At 43.6% G+C, this 22,846-nt stretch overlaps 1 protein-coding gene across 1 annotated transcript in view; it reads left to right on the forward strand.

Moving 5' to 3' along the window:
* Positions 1-22,846, forward strand: part of GABBR2 (gamma-aminobutyric acid type B receptor subunit 2) — a 414,624-nt gene that overhangs the window by 237,569 nt on the left and 154,209 nt on the right. Inside the window, exon 7 of the mRNA XM_003260548.2 lies at positions 15,611-15,847. Coding sequence (XP_003260596.1) covers positions 15,611-15,847 — 237 coding nt within the window. The remainder of the gene's footprint in view (positions 1-15,610; positions 15,848-22,846) is intronic.

Below are 22,846 nucleotides of genomic sequence, written 5' to 3' on the forward strand. Positions count from 1 at the left end.
GTCCAGAGACCCAATCCCTGTCCCTATGGTCTTTGAAGCAAGAGGAAGCATTTCTTACATTACCCCACAGTTACGAGATGGTTGAAGTTACACAAGGAAATTTGCGGCCTCTTCACTTCCTGGAATCAGAAGATCCCAGAGCTCTCTTAGACATTATAGAGTCCAGCTTCCCATCAGATTCTCAGATCTTCCAGTAGCAAAGGAATTCTCTCCCTTAATTCTCCCACCCCTAGGTCCCACTGGAGCTACTCAGATCCTATTGACCCATCTGTCCCACGTAGTCCTTCAGTGACCACAGAGTCACTGCTTCTCCAAACTAAATAGCGCTAGTCCTTCCAATTGTTAGTTCACAGGTCCAGGGCCGGGACTAAGCATGAAATTTAAAAGGATGCCAGATACATCGGTAATCAAGATTAAACAAAATATGTTAATGCAATTAAAATAATGCCAAAAAAAAACCCGTAATGAACAAATTGCCAAAATTTTAAATAAAGACCGGATTCACAGGACAGGGATTAGGGTGAGGAAAGTGAGGTGAGTCATGCCAGTGCAAGGTTGGATTCTATCTTTATTTAAAATTCCGATATTTTGTTCATCATGGATTTCTTGCATTCATTTTTATTTTTAAAATATGGTATTAAAATATTTTTTATCTTGATTACTGAAAGGGTTTAGCTCTGCGTCCCCACCCAAATCTTGTCTTGAATTGTACTCCCATAATTCCCACTTCTTGTGGGAGGGACCCAGTGGGAGATAATTGAATCATGGGGACGGTTTCCCCCACGCTGTTCTCGTGGTAGAGAATAAGTTCCACTAGATCTGATTGTTTGATAAGGGGAATTTTGTTTTGCTTGGCTCTCATCCTTTCTCTTGTCTGCCACCATGTGAGATGTGCCTTTCACCTTCTGCCATGATTGTGAGGCTTCCCCAGCCACCTGGAACTGTGAGTCCAATAAACCTCTTTCTTTTGTAAATTGCCCAGTCTCAGGTATGTCTTTATCAGCAGCATGAAAATGGGCTAACACAATTACTGAGATTTTTTGACTCTCCCTTAAATTTTGCACCTGAAATTAGTGCTTTATTCACCTCACCCTAGTACAGCCCTGCACAGATTGTATTTGTCAAACCCCTCCCCATGCTCAGCCTGTTCCTTTGTTGCACTTGCTTTACATTCTCTCTAGAGGGTGTGGGGCCCAGAGTTGAATAAAGCATTCCTGTGTATGATCTGACCACAAGCCAACTTCTCCGAACAGCCTTCAGAAGTCTATGGTCAAACATGGTTCTAGAGAGTCAAGAAATGTTTCTTGAATTTGAATTTGCATTATATATAGCTGCTCGGGGCCATGGTCAGCATGGCACTGGCTGCTGGATTGATGCCTGTATTTTGGGATCCATCGATGTCCATGAAAACAAGCAAACACTTGTAAAACCACAGCAAGTGAATGGGCTCTTGTCATCCTCACTATTGTACACATGGAAAACCTAAGAGCCAGAGAGGGGAAGGGACATCCCAAGATCACGAAAGTAGGTTGATAGTGGCCCCTAAAAAGATATATCCACATTGTAACCCTTGGAACCTGGGAGTGTGACCTTGTTTGGAAAAAGAGGGTTTTGCAGATGTAATTAACTTAAGACTCTCATGATAAGATTTCCTGGGTTACCCAGGTAGGCCCTAAACCAATGACAGGTGTCCTGTATGAGAGAAAGGCAGAGGGAGAGTTTGCACACTGAGAGGAAGGCCATGTGAAGAAGAAGGCAAAGACTGGAGAACATCAAGGATTGCTGGCAGCCACCAGCAGCTAGGAGAGAGGCATGGAGTAGAGGGATCTCTCTTAGAGCTTCCAGAAGGAGCCAACCCTCATGATGGGGTTTGGCTCTGTGTCCCCACCCAGGCTCTCATGATGAGATTTCCTGGATGACCTATGTGTCAGGGGAGGGACCTCGTGGGAGATGATTGAACCGTGGGGCCGATTTCCCCTTTGCTGTTCTTGTGATAGTGAATGAGTTCTCACGAGATCTGGTTGTTTGAATGTGTGTGACACTTCCCCCTTCACTCTTTCTCTCTCTTTCCTTCTGCCTTGTGAAGAAGGTACTTACTTTCCCTTCTGCCATGATTGTAAGTTTCCTGAGGCCTCAGCCATGCAGAACTGTGAGTTAATTGAATCTCTTTTCTTTATAAATTACCCTGTCTCAGGTGGTTCTTTATAGCAGTATGAGAATGGACCAGTACACCTGGCAATGCCTAAATTTCAGCCTTCTGGCCTCCAGAACTGTGAGAGAATAAACTGCTATTGTTTTAAGCCACCCAGTGTGTGGGAACTTGTTGGCAGCCCCACAAATCTAATACAATCACCCAGCAGGTAGAGGCAGATCCAGGACTTGAAGCCAGGACTCCTAATCCCAACTCAGCACCCCTTCCCCTCTGCCATGCTGCTCCTCTAGACCTGTGACGTGCTTAGGGACACATCCAAATCAGCTCTTTTGTGGCATCTCAGTGGACATCTGTTGGTAAGTGACACACAGGAGCACAGAGTGTGGTACTCCAGAGATCCGGTGTGGATCCTGCATTCACACCACTTAATCTGCAACCTCAGCAAGTCACATTCCCTCCCTGGGCTAGGTAACTTCTAGGGTGCTTTCACAGCTCAGTTCTCTAACTGTGTAACTATGGTGTGGAGTTATTACAGCAAGCTCTGTGACATGGTTATAATGTTAAGTCATGCAAGTGCAAGGTTGGATTCTGTATTTAAATTTTCGATGTTATGTTCATCATGGGTTTCTTGCATTAGTTTTTATTTTTTAAACATGACACTAGAATATGCTTATCTTGATTACTGAGATGTTTTGGCTCCCCTTTAAATTTTGTACCTGAAATTAGTGGTTTATTCACTTCATCCTAGCACAGCCCTGCACAGGTTGTATTTGTCAAAACCCTCCCTATGCTCAGCCTGTCCTCTTGTACTTGCTCTTGTCAAATCTCCCAGGATACAGGTGACTCCCGGTAGACAAAGTCACAGAAAAGGGCAGAACAGTGGCCCCTCCTGGATGCATTCTCCAAGGTTCCCTCCTTTGTATGCCTGTCTCTATCATCAAGCTGTCTCCAGCTCACTCATTGGCACTAGGAATTTTCTGGTAGGAGGAATAGCAAGGTCACGGGCTCCTTCCAGGAGCACGTTCTTCAGTCCTTTCCCATTGGACTGTCCTGCATTGGGAGGGATGTGGACCTTCAGGCTTTCTGAGCCCATTTGGAGCTCAATCTTCTGGGACCTCATGAAGACAGCCCCTGGACCCCTGCTTTTGGCCCAACATTTGCTCCTTCTCTCCACTGAGGCTCCCCATCACTGTTCTACTCCTGCAAAGTGACCTGACATTGGTGATTTCAAGTGTCAACTTCCATTTTTCAAGTCCTGTTCGGTTTGTTTCCTTTGTGAGCATTTATAATTCTGGCTTGATTTCTCCAGCGACGGCTCGGCCTCTCCAGTAAGAACATTCTTCTCCTGTTATTGTGCCCCTGCTGAGGCCCAGTGCTGGGCCAAGGCCCCAGATGAGCTGTTCACAGCACCCTGCGACCTCTGCAGTAGCCAGGACTCCTAATCCCAAATCAGCGCCCCTTCCCCTCTGCCATGCTGCTCCTCTAGACCTGTGACGTGCTTAGGGACACATCCAAATCCGCTCTTTTGTGGCATCTCAGTGGGCCTCCATCAAAGGCACAGGTCCATCCTTTGGAAGACTTTGTAATGTTTTCTGGCAAGAAACGTCTGTGACCACTCATGATTATTTATTCAACCCAGCAAATCTAGTGATCCTTCCACTTAGAGCCAATGACCCATGAAAATCTGCACCCATCTCATTACCACTGTGCTGTGAGCACCGTGACAAAGAACTTGGAGTTTTAGGGAAGCACTGAGCTTAGCGTGGAGGAAGGAAAGGTGCTGCAGAAAAATAGGAGAACTCCCCAGAGAGCCCAGCTTCACAGCGCTGGTCTCTCCCCTACCACCCGCAAAGCTCCCATTGCTTGCTACTCCCCTAGGCACTCATGGCCCTGGGAGAAGGCACTATGTCAGAGGGGCATGGGCTCAGAAGGAAGAGGCTGAGTGGCCCATGGAGAGGCCACTGGCTAGACTTGAATCATGACCCTAACACTTCCCAACTGGGTGACTCTGGCAGGTGGCTGGTCATCTATACCAACATCCATACCTCTCCTCCCTTCTTCTAAGTTCTGTAACACAACAAACCAGAGTTCATAACACAACTCTGATTTTTAACTCGGTATGTTGCCACCTCACTGGAAAATGTATTACACATTTCCCAGCCTTCCATGCTAGATATGGCCAGGATTGCAAGTCTGGCCAATGAGATATAAGTAGAAGAGTTATGTGGGACTTCCAGAAAGGCTCTATTAAAGGGGGATATGGCCTTTCTTTTTCTTTCTCTTTTGTGTTGACTGGAATGTGGATGTGATGGCTGGATTTCTAGTACCCATTTTGGACCATTAGGTACAAGGTGACCTTGACAAGGAAACATCATTCCAGGATTGTGGAGCATAAAAATAGGACCCTGGGTCCCTTATTACCCTGGGGAGTTGTCATAGCTGTATTGCTCAGCCTCCCCACAGACATCTTTTATATGAGAAGGAAATAAACTATCTTCTGTAAGTCACTGGTAATTTGTTTTTTCTGTTACAGTGCAGCTGAACCTAAGAGTAATACAGTGATGTTGGCAAGTCATTTAACCTCCCCCAGTTTGTCTCTCATCTGTAAAATGGGGATAATACTGTCTCTCTCACAGATTTGTAAGGATTCGATGAGGTTATACAGTAGAAAGTATCTTACCAAGTGCAAACACATAGTAGGTGCTCAACAAATTTTAATTCTCTTCCTTTTCAGGATAGGAACCTTAGGGGTAGGAGGAAGGAGTAGTGAGATCGATGAAGAATTTATAATCCAGGTCATGTGAGATGAGGAGCAATGGAAGGATTGGGATTACTTTTTATAGTTTAGTTAATTATTTTTATTGAAGGAGAGCACCCATGTAACTACCACCCAGGTCAAGAAAAAGACAATTTGTAGCAATTCAGAGACTGCCTTTATGTGTTACAGTTAATATCCACTGCCAGATGTAACCATTCTTCTGACTTCCTTTGCCATTCAGATGCCTGCTTTTGAACTTTTGAACTCCACAGCTTTTTTTAGTATCTTCAGATTTAGGGAGTGTATTAGTCCTTTCTCACACTGTTATAAAGAGACACCTGAAACTGGGTAATTTATAAAGAAAAGAGGTTTAATTGGCTCACAGTTCCACAGGCTGTACAGGAAGCATGGCTGGGGAGGCCTCAGGAAACTTAGAATCACGGCAGAAGGAAAAGGGGAAGCAGGCATGTCTTACATGGCTGGAGCAGGAGGAAGAGAGCGAAGGGGGAGGTGCTACACCCTTTTAAACAACCTGATCTTGTGAGAACTCACTCACTAGCATGAGAACAGCAAGGGGAAAACCTGCCCCCATGATCCAGTCACCTCCCAGCTCCTCCAACACTGGGGATCACAATTTGACATGGGATTTGGTCAGGAACACAAATGCAAACAATACCAGGGAAGATTCATCTTTCTGGTGGTTATTCCAGTTCACCCTTAAATAACCACCATCTTCTGTCTTTGCCACAGTTTCCTCATTCTGCCTTTGCCACAAAACCTTGCATCAGGGCATGAGTGAGGCAAAGGCAGAAGTGAAATGTGTTAATTTTTCTCTTCTTATTCAGTCATCTGTACAGTTTTGATGTTCTCTGTCTTCAGTTATAGATGTGGTATCATTTTGTATAGAATGTTTGTAGCTACAAAGCTAGCTAGTATAGTTTGGGGAGACTTGGGAAAGTTAATTTATACACAGCCTCCTTCATCTCCAGCTACCTGGAAGTCCTCTAACTGGTATGTTTTAATGAACAGAAATTCTTTAATAGAACCCACTCAAACGCTGTGAAGATATTTTCCTATCTTGTGTTTTAGAAACTATTGTTTTACCTTTCACATTTAGCTCTATAATTAACCTGGAATTTCATTTTGTATAGGATGTGAGGTAATGATCAAGATTCCTTTTCTTCTTTTCATTTTTTACATGGATATCTAATTGACCCAACACCATTTATTGAAAAGTCCATCTTTTCCCACACTGTGCTGCCATATTACTTTTGTCATAAAGCAAATGACTTTATATATTTGGTTCTGTTTCTAAACTTTATTTTTTTCTTTTCCATTGGTTTTCACCAAAACATCTTCATTTCTGTAGCTTTATAATAAGTCTTAATAACTACTCATATAGGTTCTCTATCTTAGTTCTTTAAAACTGTCTTGGCTATTCTTGTCTCTTTGCATTTCTATATACATTTTTAAAACAGATTGCCAGTTTATACGCACATACGTACATACTTTCTCTGGTTTTTATTGGGATTTTACTGAATCTGTAGATCAATTTAGGGAAAACTGACATCTTAATATTAAAGTCTTCCAATCCATGAATTGTGTATATCCCTGCATTTAGTTAGGTCTTCCTTAATTTATCTCAGGAATGTTTTATAGTTTTCTGTGTAGAATTATTGTACATATTGGCTGGGCACTTTGGCTCACATCTGTAATCCCAGCACTTGGGGAGGCTGACGCAGGTGAATCACTTGAGGTCAGGAGTTCAAGACCAGCCTGGCCAACATAGTGAAACCCCATCTCTATTAAAAATACAAAAATTAGCCAGGCATGGCAGCACATGCCTGTAGTTTCAGCTACTTGGGAGGCTGAGGCAGGAGGATCGCTTGAACCCAGGAGGCGGAGGTTATAGTGAGCCAAGATTACATCACTGCATTCCAGCCTGAGCAACAAAGTGAGACTCCATCTCAATTAAAAAGAAGAAGAAAAAAGAATTATTTTACTTATTTTGTTTATTTCTAGGCATTTGATATATTTTGGTGAACATATGTGCACATTACTATTGGGTGCATACTTGGGGTGGAAATCTGAGTCAGAGTAGCCATATGTTCAGCTTTAGTAGACTCTGTGACAAACAGCTTTCTAAAGTGGTTATACCAATTTACACATCCGCCAGCAGTGATTGAGAGTTCCAGTTGGTTCACATGCTCAACAACTTTTGGTGTGTCAGCTTTTTAATTTTAGCCAACCTAGTGGGTGTGTAGTGGTTGATGTCTTGTTTTAGATTAAATTTGCATTTCCCTGATGACTAATGAAGTTGGACATGTTTTCGTATCTTCATTGGCCATTTTGATATCCTTTTTTGTGAATTGCCCATTCAAGTCTTTTGCCCATTTTTCCTGTTGGATACTCTGCCTGTTTCTTACTGATTTGTAGAATTTCTTTTTAGATTCTGGATATGAATTATTTGACAATTATATGTATTATTTATATCTTCTCCTATTCTGTGGCTTATCTTTTCACTCTCTTGATATATTTTGATGAATAGATATTCCTAATCTTAATGTAATCCAATTTATTAGTCTTCTTTGTGATTAGTATATTTGTCCCTTGTTTAAGCATTTTAAGGATGGGGAGAAAAAAGGGTTGGAAAATAAGAAATGAACATATGAGACACATGGGATATGTTGAAAAAGTATAATATATGTATAACTGTGTCCTGGAAAGGGAGGAAAAAGAGACTAGGCAGAAGCAGTATTTGGTTTTGTTATTTTATTTTTTTCTGAAAATCACCCTGTCTTGATGATTTGGTTTGGATGTTTGTCCCCTCCAAATCTCATGTCAAAATGTAATTCCCAATGTTGGAGGTAGGGCCTGGTGAGAAGTGATTGGATCATGGGAGTGGATCCCCCTTGAATGGTTTAGCATCATCCCTTTGGTAGCAAGTGAGTTCTCACCCTGAGTTCATGTGAGATCTGGCTGTTTAAGGTGTGTGGCACCTTCCCCCTTGCTCTCTCGCTCCATTCTTGCCATGTGCCACACCTACTCCCCTTTGGCTTCTGCCATGATGGAAAGCTTCCTGAGGCCCTTACCAGAAGCAGATGCCAGCACCATGATTCTTGATTCTGCACCTGCAGAATCATGAGCCAATTAAGCTTCCTTTCTTTGTAAATTATCTAGCCTCAGGTATTTCTTTATAGCAGTGCAAGAACAGCCTAATACACCCACCCACACTCGTGAAGATATTTTCCTATCTTGTCATTTAGAAGTTTTGTTATATCTTTCACATTTAGACATAGAATTTACTTGAAATTAATTTTATGTATGGTCTGAAATAAGATATTTAATTTTATGAATAATCAATTGGTTCAGGACTATTGAAAAGGCCATAATCCCCCATCCCACCACTCATGCTACAGTGTCACCTTTGTCATAAATTAAATAACTGCATATAGTGTGGATCTATACACAAGCTTCTGAACTTCCATTTGTCTTCCTTTGGTCTACTTACCTATCTTTTAATCAATATCACCCTGTTTTAATTACTGAAGTATGATTTGATACCTTGTAGTATAAATCCTTAATCTTTGTTCTTCCTTAAGATTTTCTTGGATGTTCTTGGCACTGATGTCATTTTTCATTTAGATCTACTAACACATTTACACTTCCTATTACTTTTTTCCTTCCCACATTTCTGTTTTTCTGCTTATTATTACTATTATTTTTCTGCCAGAAGAACTTCTCCTTGGTCTTTCTTTTACTGTTGCTCTTCTGGAAGCAAATCTTTCAAGTGTCTGGCTGTCTGAAATTTATTTTACCTTTAATATTGAGAGATGTATTGACTAGATAGAGGATTTTAGATGGCCTGTTATTTTCTTTTGGCACTGAAGAGGTCATTCCATTGTCTTCTGGCTTCCATTGTTTCTATTAAGTCAGCTGTCTGACTTATTGCTCTTTTGAAGTAATGTATCTTTTTTTCTCTAGTTACTTTTAAGATTTTGTTTTTGATTTGGTCTTTGGCAGTTTTACTACACTGTGCTGAAGTGAACTTTCCTTTGTGTTCGTCTTGCCTGGAGTTCATAGAGCTCCATAGGATTTCACAGATCTGTGGATTGATGTGTGTTGGGGAAATAGAATAGCATCCATTGAAATATTGCTTCTGTCTAGTCTCTCTTTTCTCACCTTGCAGGACACAATTATACATATATTATACTTTTTCAACATATTCCATATATCTCTTATGTTCATTTCTTATTTTCCAAACTTTTTTTCTCCTTATGTTTCAATCTGAATACAAACCTGTATTCAATTCACTAATCTACTTTCTGCTGTGTCTAATATGTTGCTTCACCTATCTATTGAATTCTTTATTTCAATTGTTGCATTTTTTATTTTTAGAATTTTTATGCCTTTTCTTTTATAGTATTCAGTTCTCTGATGACATTCTGCATCTTTTAATCAATTTTCTTGAACATATAAACCTTGCTGTTTTATATTATTTAATTTTATTTTATTTTATTTTATTTTAGAGATAGAGTCTTGCTCTGTCACCCAGGCTGGAGTGCAACGGTGTGATCTTGGCTCACTGCACCTCCCAGGTTCAAGCAATTCTCTTGCCTCAGCCTTCTAAGTAGCGGGAATTACAGGTGCCCGCCACCATGCCTGGCTAATTTTTTTCCCATGTTGGCCAGGCTGGTCTTGAACTCCTGACCTCAGGTGATCTGCCCACCTCAGCCTTCCAAAGTGCTGGGATTACAGGCATGAGCCACCATTCCCACCAACCTTGCTATTTTGAAGTTCATGTCTAATAATGTCAAGATTTGGATCACCTATGAATTTGTTTCCATTCCATATACTTTTCTCTTCTTTTTCTTCCTTGCTTTTCTTTTAAAACAATTATCTGGCCCTATTTCCTGGTGTACCTAGTACATTTTGATTAAATGCATGTGTATGAAAAATTGTAGAGGCTACAGATAGTGTTTTCTTTCTCCAGGGAAAATGTATTACTCTTCAAGCAAGTAGTTAGAGTAGTGGCAAATTGCCTTAATCCAGTAAAGAACTGAGATGATTCCAGGTTCAGTTTTAGTTTTTGCAAGGCCCAGTCTATTTTGGTTTGCCCTGATTCCCAGTGTTTGACGCTTCAATGTTCTCAACTGAAATCCTGGGATATTTACTGACCCTGGACTCCAATTTTTATTTTCCCAATACTATTAAACTCCAAATAGTTCTGTTTGTTTTCTTGGCTCTTTTGCTTGGCTTCTCAGCCTCTTGCTTTATGCAGCTTAATTATCAAATATTTTAAGTAAAAATGCCAGTCTTAATACCAGGCTCACTTTTTTATGGTTCCCTTTACTCTGGCACCTTGGCCATGCAAGTCTTGCTACCTTGGTAGCCCAGAACTACAGTTTTTGGCTTCCTATCCCTGAGCGACTGCTGAAAACTCTGATCCAATGCTTTCTGTTTCTGTGACTAGCCTTCTTACTTACAAATCAGAAAATGCCTCAAAAGGAAAACAGCAAAGAATTTGGGGCCCATCTCAGAGCATTTCTCTTCTCTCCAGAATGATGGATTCTCAGTCCTAGCTGTCCTGGTTGTTTTCTGATGTCTTTGAATAGCTATTTTAATATTTTATTCTGCTTTTCTAAATGTTCTTGATGGGAGCTTTGGTCTGATATAAGCGATTTCATCATAGAGTGGAAGTCTGAACTGAGATTATTTTGCTTAAAAGAAGGAGAATGCATTAGAAAAGGGGAGGCATCTCCCTGTCTTTGGCTTTTTGAGGGGCTGTTGTGTATAAAAGGAGCAGACATGTGTATTGTGGCTCCACAGGAACATGTAGCATGCGAATACAAGTTTCAGGGAGAGAGGCGCAAACTGCATCTGGAAGAACAGTCTTCTCAACATCAGCCATTCCCTAAGTGGAAAGTTCTGCCTGAGAGACATAGTGAGCTTCCCAGTACTGGAGGAGTATAAGAAGAAACTCAGCAAACACCCGGAAGTTGTTACTGAAAATATCCAATGATTATCCAATAATCAGATTGCAGGAGGGACTTCATCAGTGGTTACCAATTTTTGTATGCTTGAAATCTGAGAAGGTTTTTAAAAATACAGATTCCTAAGTTAACTCACTCACTGATGTACTAAACCAAAATGTAGCCCTGGCATCTGTTCTTTTGTTTGTTTTTTGTTTTTGAGATGGAGTCTCACTCTGTCACCCAGGCTGGAGTGCAATGACGCAATCTCGGCTCACCGCAACCTCTGCCTCCTGGGCTCAAGCGATTCTCGTGTCTCAGCCTCCTGAGTAGCTGGGATTACAGACACCTGCCACCACACCCAGCTAACTTTTTATATTTTTAGTAGAGATGGGGTTTTGCCAGGTTGGCCAGGCTGGTTTTGAACTCCTGACTTCAGGTGATCTACCTGCCTTGGCCTCCCAAAGTGCTGAGATTATAGGCGTGGGACACTGTGCCCGGCCCTTGGCATCTGCATTTTTAGCAAGCTTCCCAAGTGATCTACAAACTGCAGCATAGGAACCAGCAAACTAAATATTCTCTCGTGTACTTCCAAATGAGACTCTGTGATTCGAACCTCCCACAGGGATGCCAGCGAGAAAGTCTGCCAGTTTCACCTCTGTGGGGATCAGTTGCAGATGTGGAAGAGGATGTATCCTTCTCCTGCCCTCTCTTCTGTCCATGAGGCTCCCCTCTCCCAGGAAGAAGGACTCAGCTCATTTCTGTTGGGATGACAGACTCATAAAGTTTAGTCACATTGTAGGTTAGCAAGCTTGTGTGGGCTAGCCTTGGAACCTAACCACTATTTATAACATAGTGTCTGTGGGAAAATATGTTCCAAGTTCCAACAAATGCCTTTAAAAAATATGCTGGAGGCCAACCTATCAGTAATTGGGACTATCTGCATAAGTTATTTTCTCAGAAACTTTTAGCATCTCACGATAAACTTGACCTCAGAGGATGGTAATTAATCAGCATTCGGTGTCAGCTTTACAGTGGAAGAAATTCTTCTGCCCTGAATAATTGGAGGCCTACTTTAAGAACAACTATTACTTTTTCTCCAACAATTGTGAATGTGTTTCTTCCTGCTGTCATTGTCTTGCCCAAGGGAGTTGGTGCTGGCATCACGTGGGAACAATGATGAATGGCCTGGGATATCATGTGGCAGCAATGACTTCTTTAACCTGGTGCTTGCAAAGACAGCAAGAACTGAGGTCACCTTTCAGGGCTTAGCTACACTTGTGTCCCATTCCAAGGACTCTACCCACAGAAATCTGGTAAAGAGCTGTGATTCCAGTGTTCTTGGCCCTCCTCCTGATCCTTGTATCTGGGAAGGACAGTTTTTTGAGATAGATGAATTTCCAAGTGGCATATGTAAAGTTTATATAGGGACTTTTGTTGACCTCAAGACCAAGTCCAATAGACAATATGATCTTGATCCCCTTAGTGTCCCACAAAACAAAACAAAACTGTATCAAGGAAGTTTAAAATTACACTCAGTTACCACCCGGTGAGACCACACTGGGAATGTTCACCTCAAGTCTGGACCTCCCACTTTTAAAGCATCATAGAAACCTTGAAGGCTGCTCCAGTGTGGTGTTCTGGTCAGGGAGGTGGTGTAGAAATGTCATCTGAATGTAATCATTAGGTTGAACAATGGAATTCAAAAATGGACACCACCAACCCTTGAATGCCATTGCGTGCATTGGAGAAAGCTCATAGGAGCAAAATCCAAAAGAGAAGTCAAAGAGGCCTCATTTCTGTGGTGCTTAACACAATTAATTAGAGAAACACACATCCAAGTACTGTTTAAATCCTTTTAAAATGGTCAGTAGTTAACAACCAGAAATAGACACAAATCACATTTTAAAAATCAAAGAAAATATAGCCAAGTAGTAAAAGATGGAAAAATAACAAGGAGACATTAAAACAAAACGTTAAATGATGTGACATCACCATAGCAAGATGGTATAGGAAATTCACCTAAAAAATTAAGATTGCTGGTTAATATTTAAAATAAGCTCATTCTAATCATTAAAGAAATGCAAATTAAGATTAAAAGAATACTTTTTTCTTAACAAATACATATGTTTTTCTTAACAAACTGACAATTGAGTTAAAAATTAAAATACCTATTGTCAAGGATGCAGGGAAATGAATACTTTCATACACAGTAGGATTACAACTTTTTGTATTTGGGAAGAACAATTGTGCTCTACAATGTGTGAATAGGTGTGCTCCTGTGTTTTACAGACAGAGAAACGGGCCTAAAAAGGGCCTAAACAGGTATTGTTTGAGATTCTGGTGGTACCTCAGTGATCAAGACAGATCACATCTCCGACCTCATGGAGCTTAATTCTAGGTGGGTGGGGAGGGAGGAGTGAAACCACAGACCATAAGCAAGTAAAAACATAAGGAGGAAAATTGCAGGGAGTGACAAGTGCAATAAAGAAGATAAAAATCCCTGGCCTCAGGCTGGGGGCTTTTACAACGGGTGGGTCAAGGAAGCCATCCCTGAGAAGTGACAGGTGCTGACCTTTGAATGCTGAGAATTATCATGCCAAGAGCTGGGCAAGGAGCTTTCTGGCAGAGAAACAGCTTGTGCAAAGCCCTGAGGTGCAAGCCAACTTGATGTGATCAAGGGACCCAAAAGGTTTAAAGAGAGAGAGCTTTGTAGTGGACTGTTTCCTCCTTCTCCAGGCGGAGTGAAAGTGGTGGGGATGACTATGAGCTTCAAGAGCCAGCGGGCGTGGAGTGTGGGTGGGTGGAGGAATGTGAGTAACAGGACAAACTCAGGGAGCTGAGCTGGGCTAGAAATGCTGGTCTCTTTGAGGAACCTGGGATTTGGGGGGAGTTTCTGCCCACTGTGTATCTTGAGTGATGAGCAGAGTGTTGGTAGCTAGAGAGGATGCATTTCCAAGGAAAGCTGCAAACAGATCAAACCTGAGCCTTCCAGGAGGACCCTGAAACAGGGGGAGGCAGACTCCAGGCCAGGACTCATTCACATTTGGTCATGCAGAATTCATTGCCTGCAAGGTCCACAGCCGGAGGCACTTGGCACTCACCCCCAGGCATCTGTGTGGGTGACCCCGCAAGAGACTTGGCTTCTTGGCCCCGGTGGGCTCCAGCCACGGAAGACACAGTCTTTGATGGCCCAGCTCCACCGCCTTCCTTAAAAACACTAGACATGACCCAAACGACTTGTGGTGGTTTTCAAAAAGCAATTATGACTAGAAATCAAAGAGGAAAGAAGTAGTCAAGATGAAATGGGAAGGTAGTCTGGTGCCGCTCACCCCCACCCCCCAACACGCGCGCGCACACACACACACACACACACACACACACACACACACAGGCTGTGTAACCTTGGACATGTCTCTGCACCTCCCTGTGCCTCAGGCTGTAGACTGACTGAGTGCCTGTGACTGTCCCTAAGGGGCCCTTCTCAGTATAAACTGACAAAGAGTCAATTGTCCAGTGTGTGATTTTTCCCCAAGGAGGGTTTTTCCAAAGACCAAGTCGAGGGCCCTGATGACATTTCTGGCAGAGGAGTTCAGAAGTGATTTGAAAAAAGACCCATGAAGGAGCTGAGGGTAATGGGTCCCCCAGGGTGGCATTCATCTGGAAGTGCAAGTTCCAAGGTCTGGAGTAAAAAGGCAGTTTCGTTACTTTGTGGCCACAATCAAAATGTTAATATCACCAATGAAATTCCTTTATGAAATTCAGCTCAATGGGAGAAAAAAAAATCTATTTTTCAATGCTGGCCTATTCAGACTGTTATATTATGGAAGGTAGATAGAATAGCAGGAGGGATGGATGCTGCCTGACACCTGAGCAACTGAGCCTTGTCCTGGGTCCCGTGCTCTAAGAGGTCCCCATTCAGGCCCCTCGGGGCCCAGAATCTGCAAGCCACGGACACAGCCCACTCAGTCCTGCACCCCTTCCAGCTTCCAGACTGTGCCCTGAATTCTCAGCCCATAAGCTGGAGCCGCTTCCAGGGTCTAGGGAGCCTCTTGCCCCAGTTCTTGAGGATAGACTGTGCCTTTGAGGGTACAGGGAGCTACTGATGCTGGAAGGGGAAGGAGGTGTGGACTGAGCCTGGCTGGGCTGCAGGATGGAGAGGGGTGGGAAGGGAAGGGGAGGGGTGGGCTGAGCAGCACATGGTCAGCTCCCTCTGTGCTGCTGAAACTCAGAGAAGTCCCAGAATTCTGAATTTCAGCTTGGCCTTCCAGATCCCTAGGAAGGTGTATTTATTATGATGAGGAGATAGAGAATATTTTTGAACAGTTTGTTCATATGCTATAACTTTAATATTCAGACATATGGGATATGGGCCTCTACCTCACCCCAGGCCCTGCAAGTTTAGCAGGAAAGGCCTGGTTAGGGTGTATTATCCCCTCTCTCTAGTCTTGCCAAAAGACAGGGTTTAAATCTCAGTCTTGTCACTCACTAGCTTTGTGGCACTAAGCAAGTTGACCTCCCTGAAAATGGGGGGTCTGTAAAATGGGGACAGTAACAGTACCCACTTTATGAGGCTGTTGTGAGGGTTAAATGAGACAATGCACATAGCGTCTAGCACTGTACCTGGCACCCTGTGGGCATTGAAGAATAGCAGCTTTTCTCGGCATCAGGCACCTGATGCCCCTGCCGAGTATAACTTGGGATTCCCCCAATCCCCTGTTTTTCCAGACTCCACAGCAGTATGAGAGAGAGTACAACAACAAGCGGTCAGGCGTGGGGCCCAGCAAGTTCCACGGGTATGCCTACGATGGCATCTGGGTCATCGCCAAGACACTGCAGAGGGCCATGGAGACGCTGCATGCCAGCAGCCGGCACCAGCGGATCCAGGACTTCAACTACACGGACCACACGCTGGGCAGGATCATCCTCAATGCCATGAATGAGACCAACTTCTTCGGGGTCACGGTCAGTCCCACGCCTCTGGGCCGTTTTCCTTAGTGTTCCTTGTAAATGTGCAAAGCAAAAGAGGGGCTGTTACAAGCTTTCTGTTATGCGATCTGTTATCTCTGATCATTGAAGTAACTAATTGCAGGCTCTAGGATTGCAGGGCTGTTCAGACAAGGGGCAGGGACAGTGCGTGCTCTCAGACACATTGGGAAAATGCTTCTCTATGACTCATGGATAAGAAAGGGCATAGAGCCAGGTACTTGCTGAAGGTAGGCTTTCACTCTGCTACAAAAATGGTTGAAAAGTGTTCTGTCCTTTTGGCTATTTACATTTTAGAGCAGTGGCTCTGTGCTCCCTGGCACAGTACCTGGCTTCAAGCTGCTAAACTACCTCCTGTTATGAAGATGTGAAAAGTTTTTTTGTCATTGAATATAAACAATTAGCATACACAGATAGCCTTTTCAATCTCCATGTGAATTTAGGATGAACTATGTATGACATGGTGCTGTAAATTCTTCCTCTCGTGGACTAATTTTAGTGACCATCTTTCTGTCTCTGCAGTCTCTTAAGCAGATTGACTATGATGCATGCCACATTCAAGTTTAATTGTGTAATAAAACAGTTTTCTTTCTGTTCTAAAAAGAAAGAAAAGAAAAAGAAAGAAAGGGCATAGAGGCTGGGCACGGTGGCTCACGCCTGTAATCCCAGCACTTTGGGAGGCCAAGGCGGGTGGATCACCTGAGGTTAGGAGTTCAAGATCAGCCTGACCAACATGGTGAAACCCTGTCTCTACTAAAAATACAAAATTAGCTGGGTGTGGTGGCGCATGCCTGTAATCCCAGCTACTCGGGAGGCTGAGGCAGGAGAATCACTTGAACCCGGGAAGCAGAGGTTGCGGTGAGCCGAGATCACGTCATTGCACTCCAGCCTGGGCCACAAGAGCGAAACTCCATCTCAAAAGAAAAAAAAGGTCATAGAGAGTTGACTGCGCACACAGTGCAGGCGCAGTTTACCAGATGGTGGGCTGGGGTGGGCCAGGAGAAGCTCTGGACCCAAAATCAGGTTCAAATCCTGGGCCTTCATTTACAAGTTACCTTCTTTGAACTACAGTTTTCATTCACACAGTGGAAATCATACTTATCTTGCAAGCTAGTTTTAAAGATTACACATTACATAATATAACTTGTTAATATTTATTGAGCAAGCTACCTGCTCTGAGCCTCAAGTTTCTCATCTGGGAAATGGGAATAATAATATAAATCTTGCATGGAAGTTGGGAAAATAAGCAATGATAATATGGCTAATACTTCTCGATTGCATATTATGTGCTAGACATTGTGCTAAGTGCATAATGTAGTTAGACTCAATAATGTATGCCTAGTGCTAGGCACATAGCAGGCACTCAATAAATGCTATTGTTACTGTTAATAATGATTACACTGTATCCTTATGCCATCCATAGGAAGTAGGTGCTCTTATTATTCCCATGAACAGTGAAGAACCTGGAACTCAGAGTATTTAAGTACTATAGTGAATCAGGGTCAAGTGGGATTTGAACTTGGGTCTAGCTCTTAATTGCTGCAGAAGGTAGTGACCTTCTGGTAATGGACCAAAGTGGTAGTTATTCGTCACTGTCTCTGCTCCAGAAAATATGGAAAATTCATCTGAAGAATAGGTTGAGTGGGCTAAAGTGCTGTCCTGTGTTCTAATTTAAAGATTCAGAGTAGAGTCAGTCTGTCTTGAGGAATTAAGGGTAGATAAGCTGAGCTGGCTGGGGCATTTCTTGAAAATGCATATTCATGCATGCATGTGCTGAGGCTTGTATTGTTGGTCTGGCGGGCCGGAACCTGTGCAGGTGCTGAAGGTGTGGATAATGGTGTGGATGCCAAGGTAAGATGGGTTCCCTGTCCTAGAGCCTGTGGCTCACATGCACGGGCAAGACCTAGACAGAAAACAATGAGATGTTAAAAGTGCTTGGCACTGTGGGAGAAACTATTTGAGCCCAAGCCCGAGCCCAGAGGGATTTCTGTGACCTTTAGTGAAAAAGTCAGGGTAGGTTTTTTGGAAGAGGTGGCATTTGACCCGTGCCTTGAACTGTGGGCAGGAATTAGACATGAAGACAGGGGCTGGCCAGAGGGAGCATGGTGAGCAAGGGAGAAATGCAAGAGGGAGGGAAGGACAGTTAGTTGGGCTAGAACACTGGGAAGCTGGATGAGGAGGCTGGGAAGGGAAGCTGGGGTCCAGTTCTGCAGGGACATGCTAAGAAGACTGGCCTTTATCTTCCAGGCCAACCATTCCCAAAGTGTGGTCTGCATCATCTGGGAGCTTGTTGGAGATGCACATTCCCAGGCCCCACACGGGCCCATTAAATCAGAACCTCTCAGGGTGGGGCCCAGCCATCTGTGTTTTAACAAACCCTGCAGGTGGTTCTAATGCACACCAGGGTTTGAGACCACTGCTGGGGGGCAGTGGGGAGGCACCGAGGTGGCACTGAGGTTTGCTCAAATGAAGTCGATTTCCAAAATCCCTGAGCAGAGCCATTCTGGACTAAAGGCTCTGAGAAATTCACTCCCACAATGTATTGGCGAAGTCCATTTTTGCAGCACAGCCTAGATTCAGGCTGGAAACTTTTAACAGCTTTCCTCAGACCAGTAGCTTAAAGAATTATTTTTATTCTCAGAACTCCTTGTTATAAAATCTCACATGGAGCCTGGTATAGAAAACAGATTAAAGAAGAGCTTCTCAGTTGAACAGAGAAGGAGCCCTGAACTCTGCCTGTTCAGCCCCCTCTTCCTGCAGCCCCCTCCCCACCCCTGCAGCAGATCCCTCCCTCAGAAATGCTGGACAGAACACCCATCAAAATACCTTCAAAGTCCTTTCTCCTCATCCTACAAGTTCATGGACTGAGACTCAGAGAGGAGTGGGATTCGCCCAGGGTCCCACGGGTAGCATTTTGGCAGGGCTGTTTCAAAATGAATTCAAAGTATCCAAAGCTGAAATGGATGAATAGAGAGCTACAGAATCTATAAAGCATTTTGCCATCCTTCATAATCCTAGAACTCTGCATTTTGCCTAGGTGCCTGATAGATCTTTGTTGGAGATCATTTATAACCACTTCTAAATGCTCCCTTTCATCTAAGCCAAATAATACATAATCCTTACTTGATGAGCAATTAGATAGACTGCCTGAAATGTTCTCCATGGCTTGAGGATGAGTTTCTTTTTAATGGGAAATTCCTTGGCACCTATTTATGTCTGCTCCAGCTTGTGACTCAGAATTCAGTGAACATCAGAACTGAAAGTCATCTTAAATAGCCTCAAATTCAATGCTTTTGTGGGGTAGATGAGTGTCTGAGGTCCAGAAAAGGAAAATGACTCCTTCAGAGCCAGGCAGCACGATGGTTTGGCAGAGCTGGAATGGTAGCTGGACAGGCCCTGCCTCCACCCCCTCCCTTTTCTTTGCATAAGTGTCCCTTTAGTGGAGACAGACCGCAACAGTGAAACAGTCCTGCACTCCATGTTACCTTCCTCCTATCCCCTTTGTCACATATTAATAGGTGCTTGTCACTGGGTTGTAGACAGGTTTCGTTAAAATTGTCTTCTGGTCACAGCAAAAAGGACATCTTCTGACAAAATAAAAAGTGTCTCTGTGGTCCAAGGAGACCACAGAAGGCCAAGTTCAGCTATAAATAAAGAGTTAGAAAGGAAAACAACATGGGAGGTGGAAATAAATGGAAGCATTTTCCATTTGCTGAAGGATTTTCATTATACAGCACACACGGTATCCATTTTTCCACTCTCAGGCAGATATCTTAGTCTGGGTGCCCCCTCATTTAGCATGTTTACTATATGGGAAATCGTTTAAACACATTAAATTAATTATATCCATGACTCAATTTCAATTGATTCAATATGCACACTCTCTGCCGGGAGCTGGGCCAGTGGTCCCGGCTTGGCATGTGGATGAAGAAATGTCTTCCATGCATCCTAGGTTGGGAATCCACCTTAACTCAAGGCGAGTTCTGTTTTATCTTCTTAGAAGCTCTGCTCCCAGTGACTCTCTTCAGGGAACACTCTGAAGTGGGATTCCACATCCCTATGGCCCACCGATGACTTGGGGGTGCCGTACATCTCTCTGATGTTCAGCCCTGGGATTGGCCCTCCGTGGTTTAGAAGTCTCAGGATGCTTCCCCTCCTCCATCCCCCTCCTCTGTCAATTATGCGACCAGGAAACTCAGGCTAGAATTGGCTATTTAAATCTCAAAAGCCCAGAGCATTCTGAGAATCCCCTTTTCTGAAAATGACAGGGCTTGGAACCCAGCTCAGCAGAGCTCATCATTAGAGCAATGATTCTTAACCTTCTAAAGGCATGAGAATCTCCCAGGGCACTTCATTTAAAATGCAGGTTCCCTGGCCCCACCCCATAACTTCTGATTCTGTGGTCTTATGGTAAAGCTCAGGAATTCACATATTAAATAGCAGTCTGAGAGATTCTTAAATAGCAACCTGAGAATTGCTTGGGGCCACACACACATTTTTGTGGTTTAAACCTGTCGGAAATGGATTTGCTCCTACATTCATTCACTCTTCTAGCAAGCCCTGCACTGGGTGTATGGAGTATAGAGAGGAATAACATATGGTCCCTGGCCCCAGGAGCCCCTCATTCAATAGCAGTGGGAATGGACAAGTAGAGGAACAATTCCTAGGCAGTATCCATGGTCTGTCCAAGGCCTCTGGAGGAAAGACCAAGGAGCCATCTTAACTTGCTGGATCAATAATTGCAAGGTAGCCATCCTGTGGGGAACCCTCCTGTGCATGTGGTGGGAGCAAGGATGCAATACCAGGGCCCCTCTTCCCAACGCTCAATGCATCAGTGCACTGTAGCTGAACAGACTCCTTTCATTTGGCTTTCCTAATCAAGATGCACTAAATTCTTCGTCAGGAGACCATAACCTTTCAGCACATGCTTGGAAACACTGGCTAAGCCTTCAGGTGAAAATCAAAGCCTTAAAGTTCTTCAGGTGATCATTTTTTTTAAACTCTTTCCAGTTTCCAGTCTCTTAAAACAAGGGTGACCTCCCAGATCTCAAGGTCGACAAATCCTTTGAGTATGTCAGGCTAAGATATGATGGCTGTTACCAGCAGTATACCGGGCTTCGTAAATGTATCTTCTGATTTGTCTTTTAAAAGGACAGCACATTGAGATTGTGGTGCCTATGACAGGCTAAATTTGCAGAATCAGCTGGGCGCAGTGGCTCCTGCCTGTAATCCTAGCACTTTGGGAGGCTGAGGTGGGTGGATCGCTTGAGCTTAGGAGTTTGTGACCAGCCTGGGCAACATGATGAGACTTTGTCTCTACAAAAAAATACAAAATTTAGCTGGGCATGGTGGCAGGTGCCTGTAGTCTCAGCTACTTGGGAGGCTGAGGTGGGAGGATCACCTGAGCCCAGGAGGTTGTGGCTGGCTACGCCTCTGTACTTCAGCCTGAGCGATAGAGTGAGACTCCATCTCAAAAATGAAATAAAATAAATTGACTCTCATTTTACCTTATGAAAATTGAACCCATGCTTTTCCAGGAGTTCCTTAGAGCATGTACACTGGGTTTGGATGGGGGCTTTTAGGTGGTGAGAGCATTTGACCATAGGGAAATTGAAAGAGGCTCCTGGGGAATGTCTTGGATTATGAGAAGAGGGCTCCATTTTTGCTAAAGTTTGCTGTGACTGTCCCTCATTCTCAGTGGGTGTACTCTATGTGGGAACGATCACAGTTGGAAAGAGGGTGACCCATTAAGTTCCTCCAAATAATAGAGCCATCCTTCATCGTCTGCCCAGTGTCTCTCAACCAGCAGCGGGTCTGGACATCCTAGTGTAACATCTGTCAGGACAGGCTGGCACCCTTAGGTTCAGGCATTTCACCTCTGATGGCTATTATCTTCTAATTGGTCTCACCAAGGTGATGAAGAACAGCAGATGGTGATTTGCAGAGTTTATTGATCCATTTGCTTTTGTTGCTGGTGAAGAGAGATCCAGGCTTAGCCAGTATACCCCTTAAAGTTTCTGCAAGATTTTAAGAAAATTATTTCTACTAAGACTCAAAAAATGCTCTCCCCACCCCCTAGACAAGTCACCACCCCACCACCCACCCTACCAACTTTTTACCTAAAAAGAGGACATCATAGAGTTAAACTCAGTTTGGTTGGAATTCCAAGTACTCCAAGTAAGGTCAAACTAGGTAGCTAGAGAAAACCAACAGGTTCCTCGTTCCAGGGGAATTTGCAATGTTGGCTCAAACCCACCTTTATTTCATACCCACTGTTGCCTCGCCCTACTGTGATCCTGGAGTTTGTGCACTTGGTTTTTTAAGTCAAAACATATAATTTTACACACACACACACACACGAGTTACATATCATCTTGTTAGAGTTGTCCCATCTCTCCTGCCTGTTTGATCTTTTGGGGTCCTGGTTTTACTTTCCAATGTAGAAACTAAACCTCAGGCCTCCCACCAGCCAGACATTTGTGTCTTATATTTGATATCATCATTTACTCATAGAAGTCTTTTTTAGGTTGAATCTGGGAAAGAAATAGACAAGAAACAGGGCACTGGGAACTCCATCCAGAAATAGGGAAAACTCTGCCCAGTCAAGATTTGACACCATTTGGGCTGGTCGTTCTTCCAGTTGTGACTCTATCCCCCAGATTATCTTGATTGTGCCTGTTTCTTGACTTTGCGCTCAAGGCTGTCACTGGAGAACTTGTTAGAAGCTCTGAAACAGTCCAAATGTGGTATAACAACTGGGAGCCCTAGAACATGGGGCTCGTTCCAGTGACCCCCTGCTAGCATCCAATGCCACCCCGTGGTTTCCTATTCTGAGGTCCCTTTTTCATGTTCCTTTCTTGTCTGCTGCCCGGGAGCAACAGAAAACCCATCCAGAACTTTCTCTGTGCCTCATGTGTCCCCAGCACATCCCAGACCCAGGTAGTTCCAGTGAAATTGCATCACACACAAACTTAATGT

Source organism: Nomascus leucogenys, chromosome 1a (genome assembly GCF_006542625.1).
Source record: "Nomascus leucogenys isolate Asia chromosome 1a, Asia_NLE_v1, whole genome shotgun sequence".
NCBI lineage: Eukaryota > Metazoa > Chordata > Mammalia > Primates > Hylobatidae > Nomascus > Nomascus leucogenys.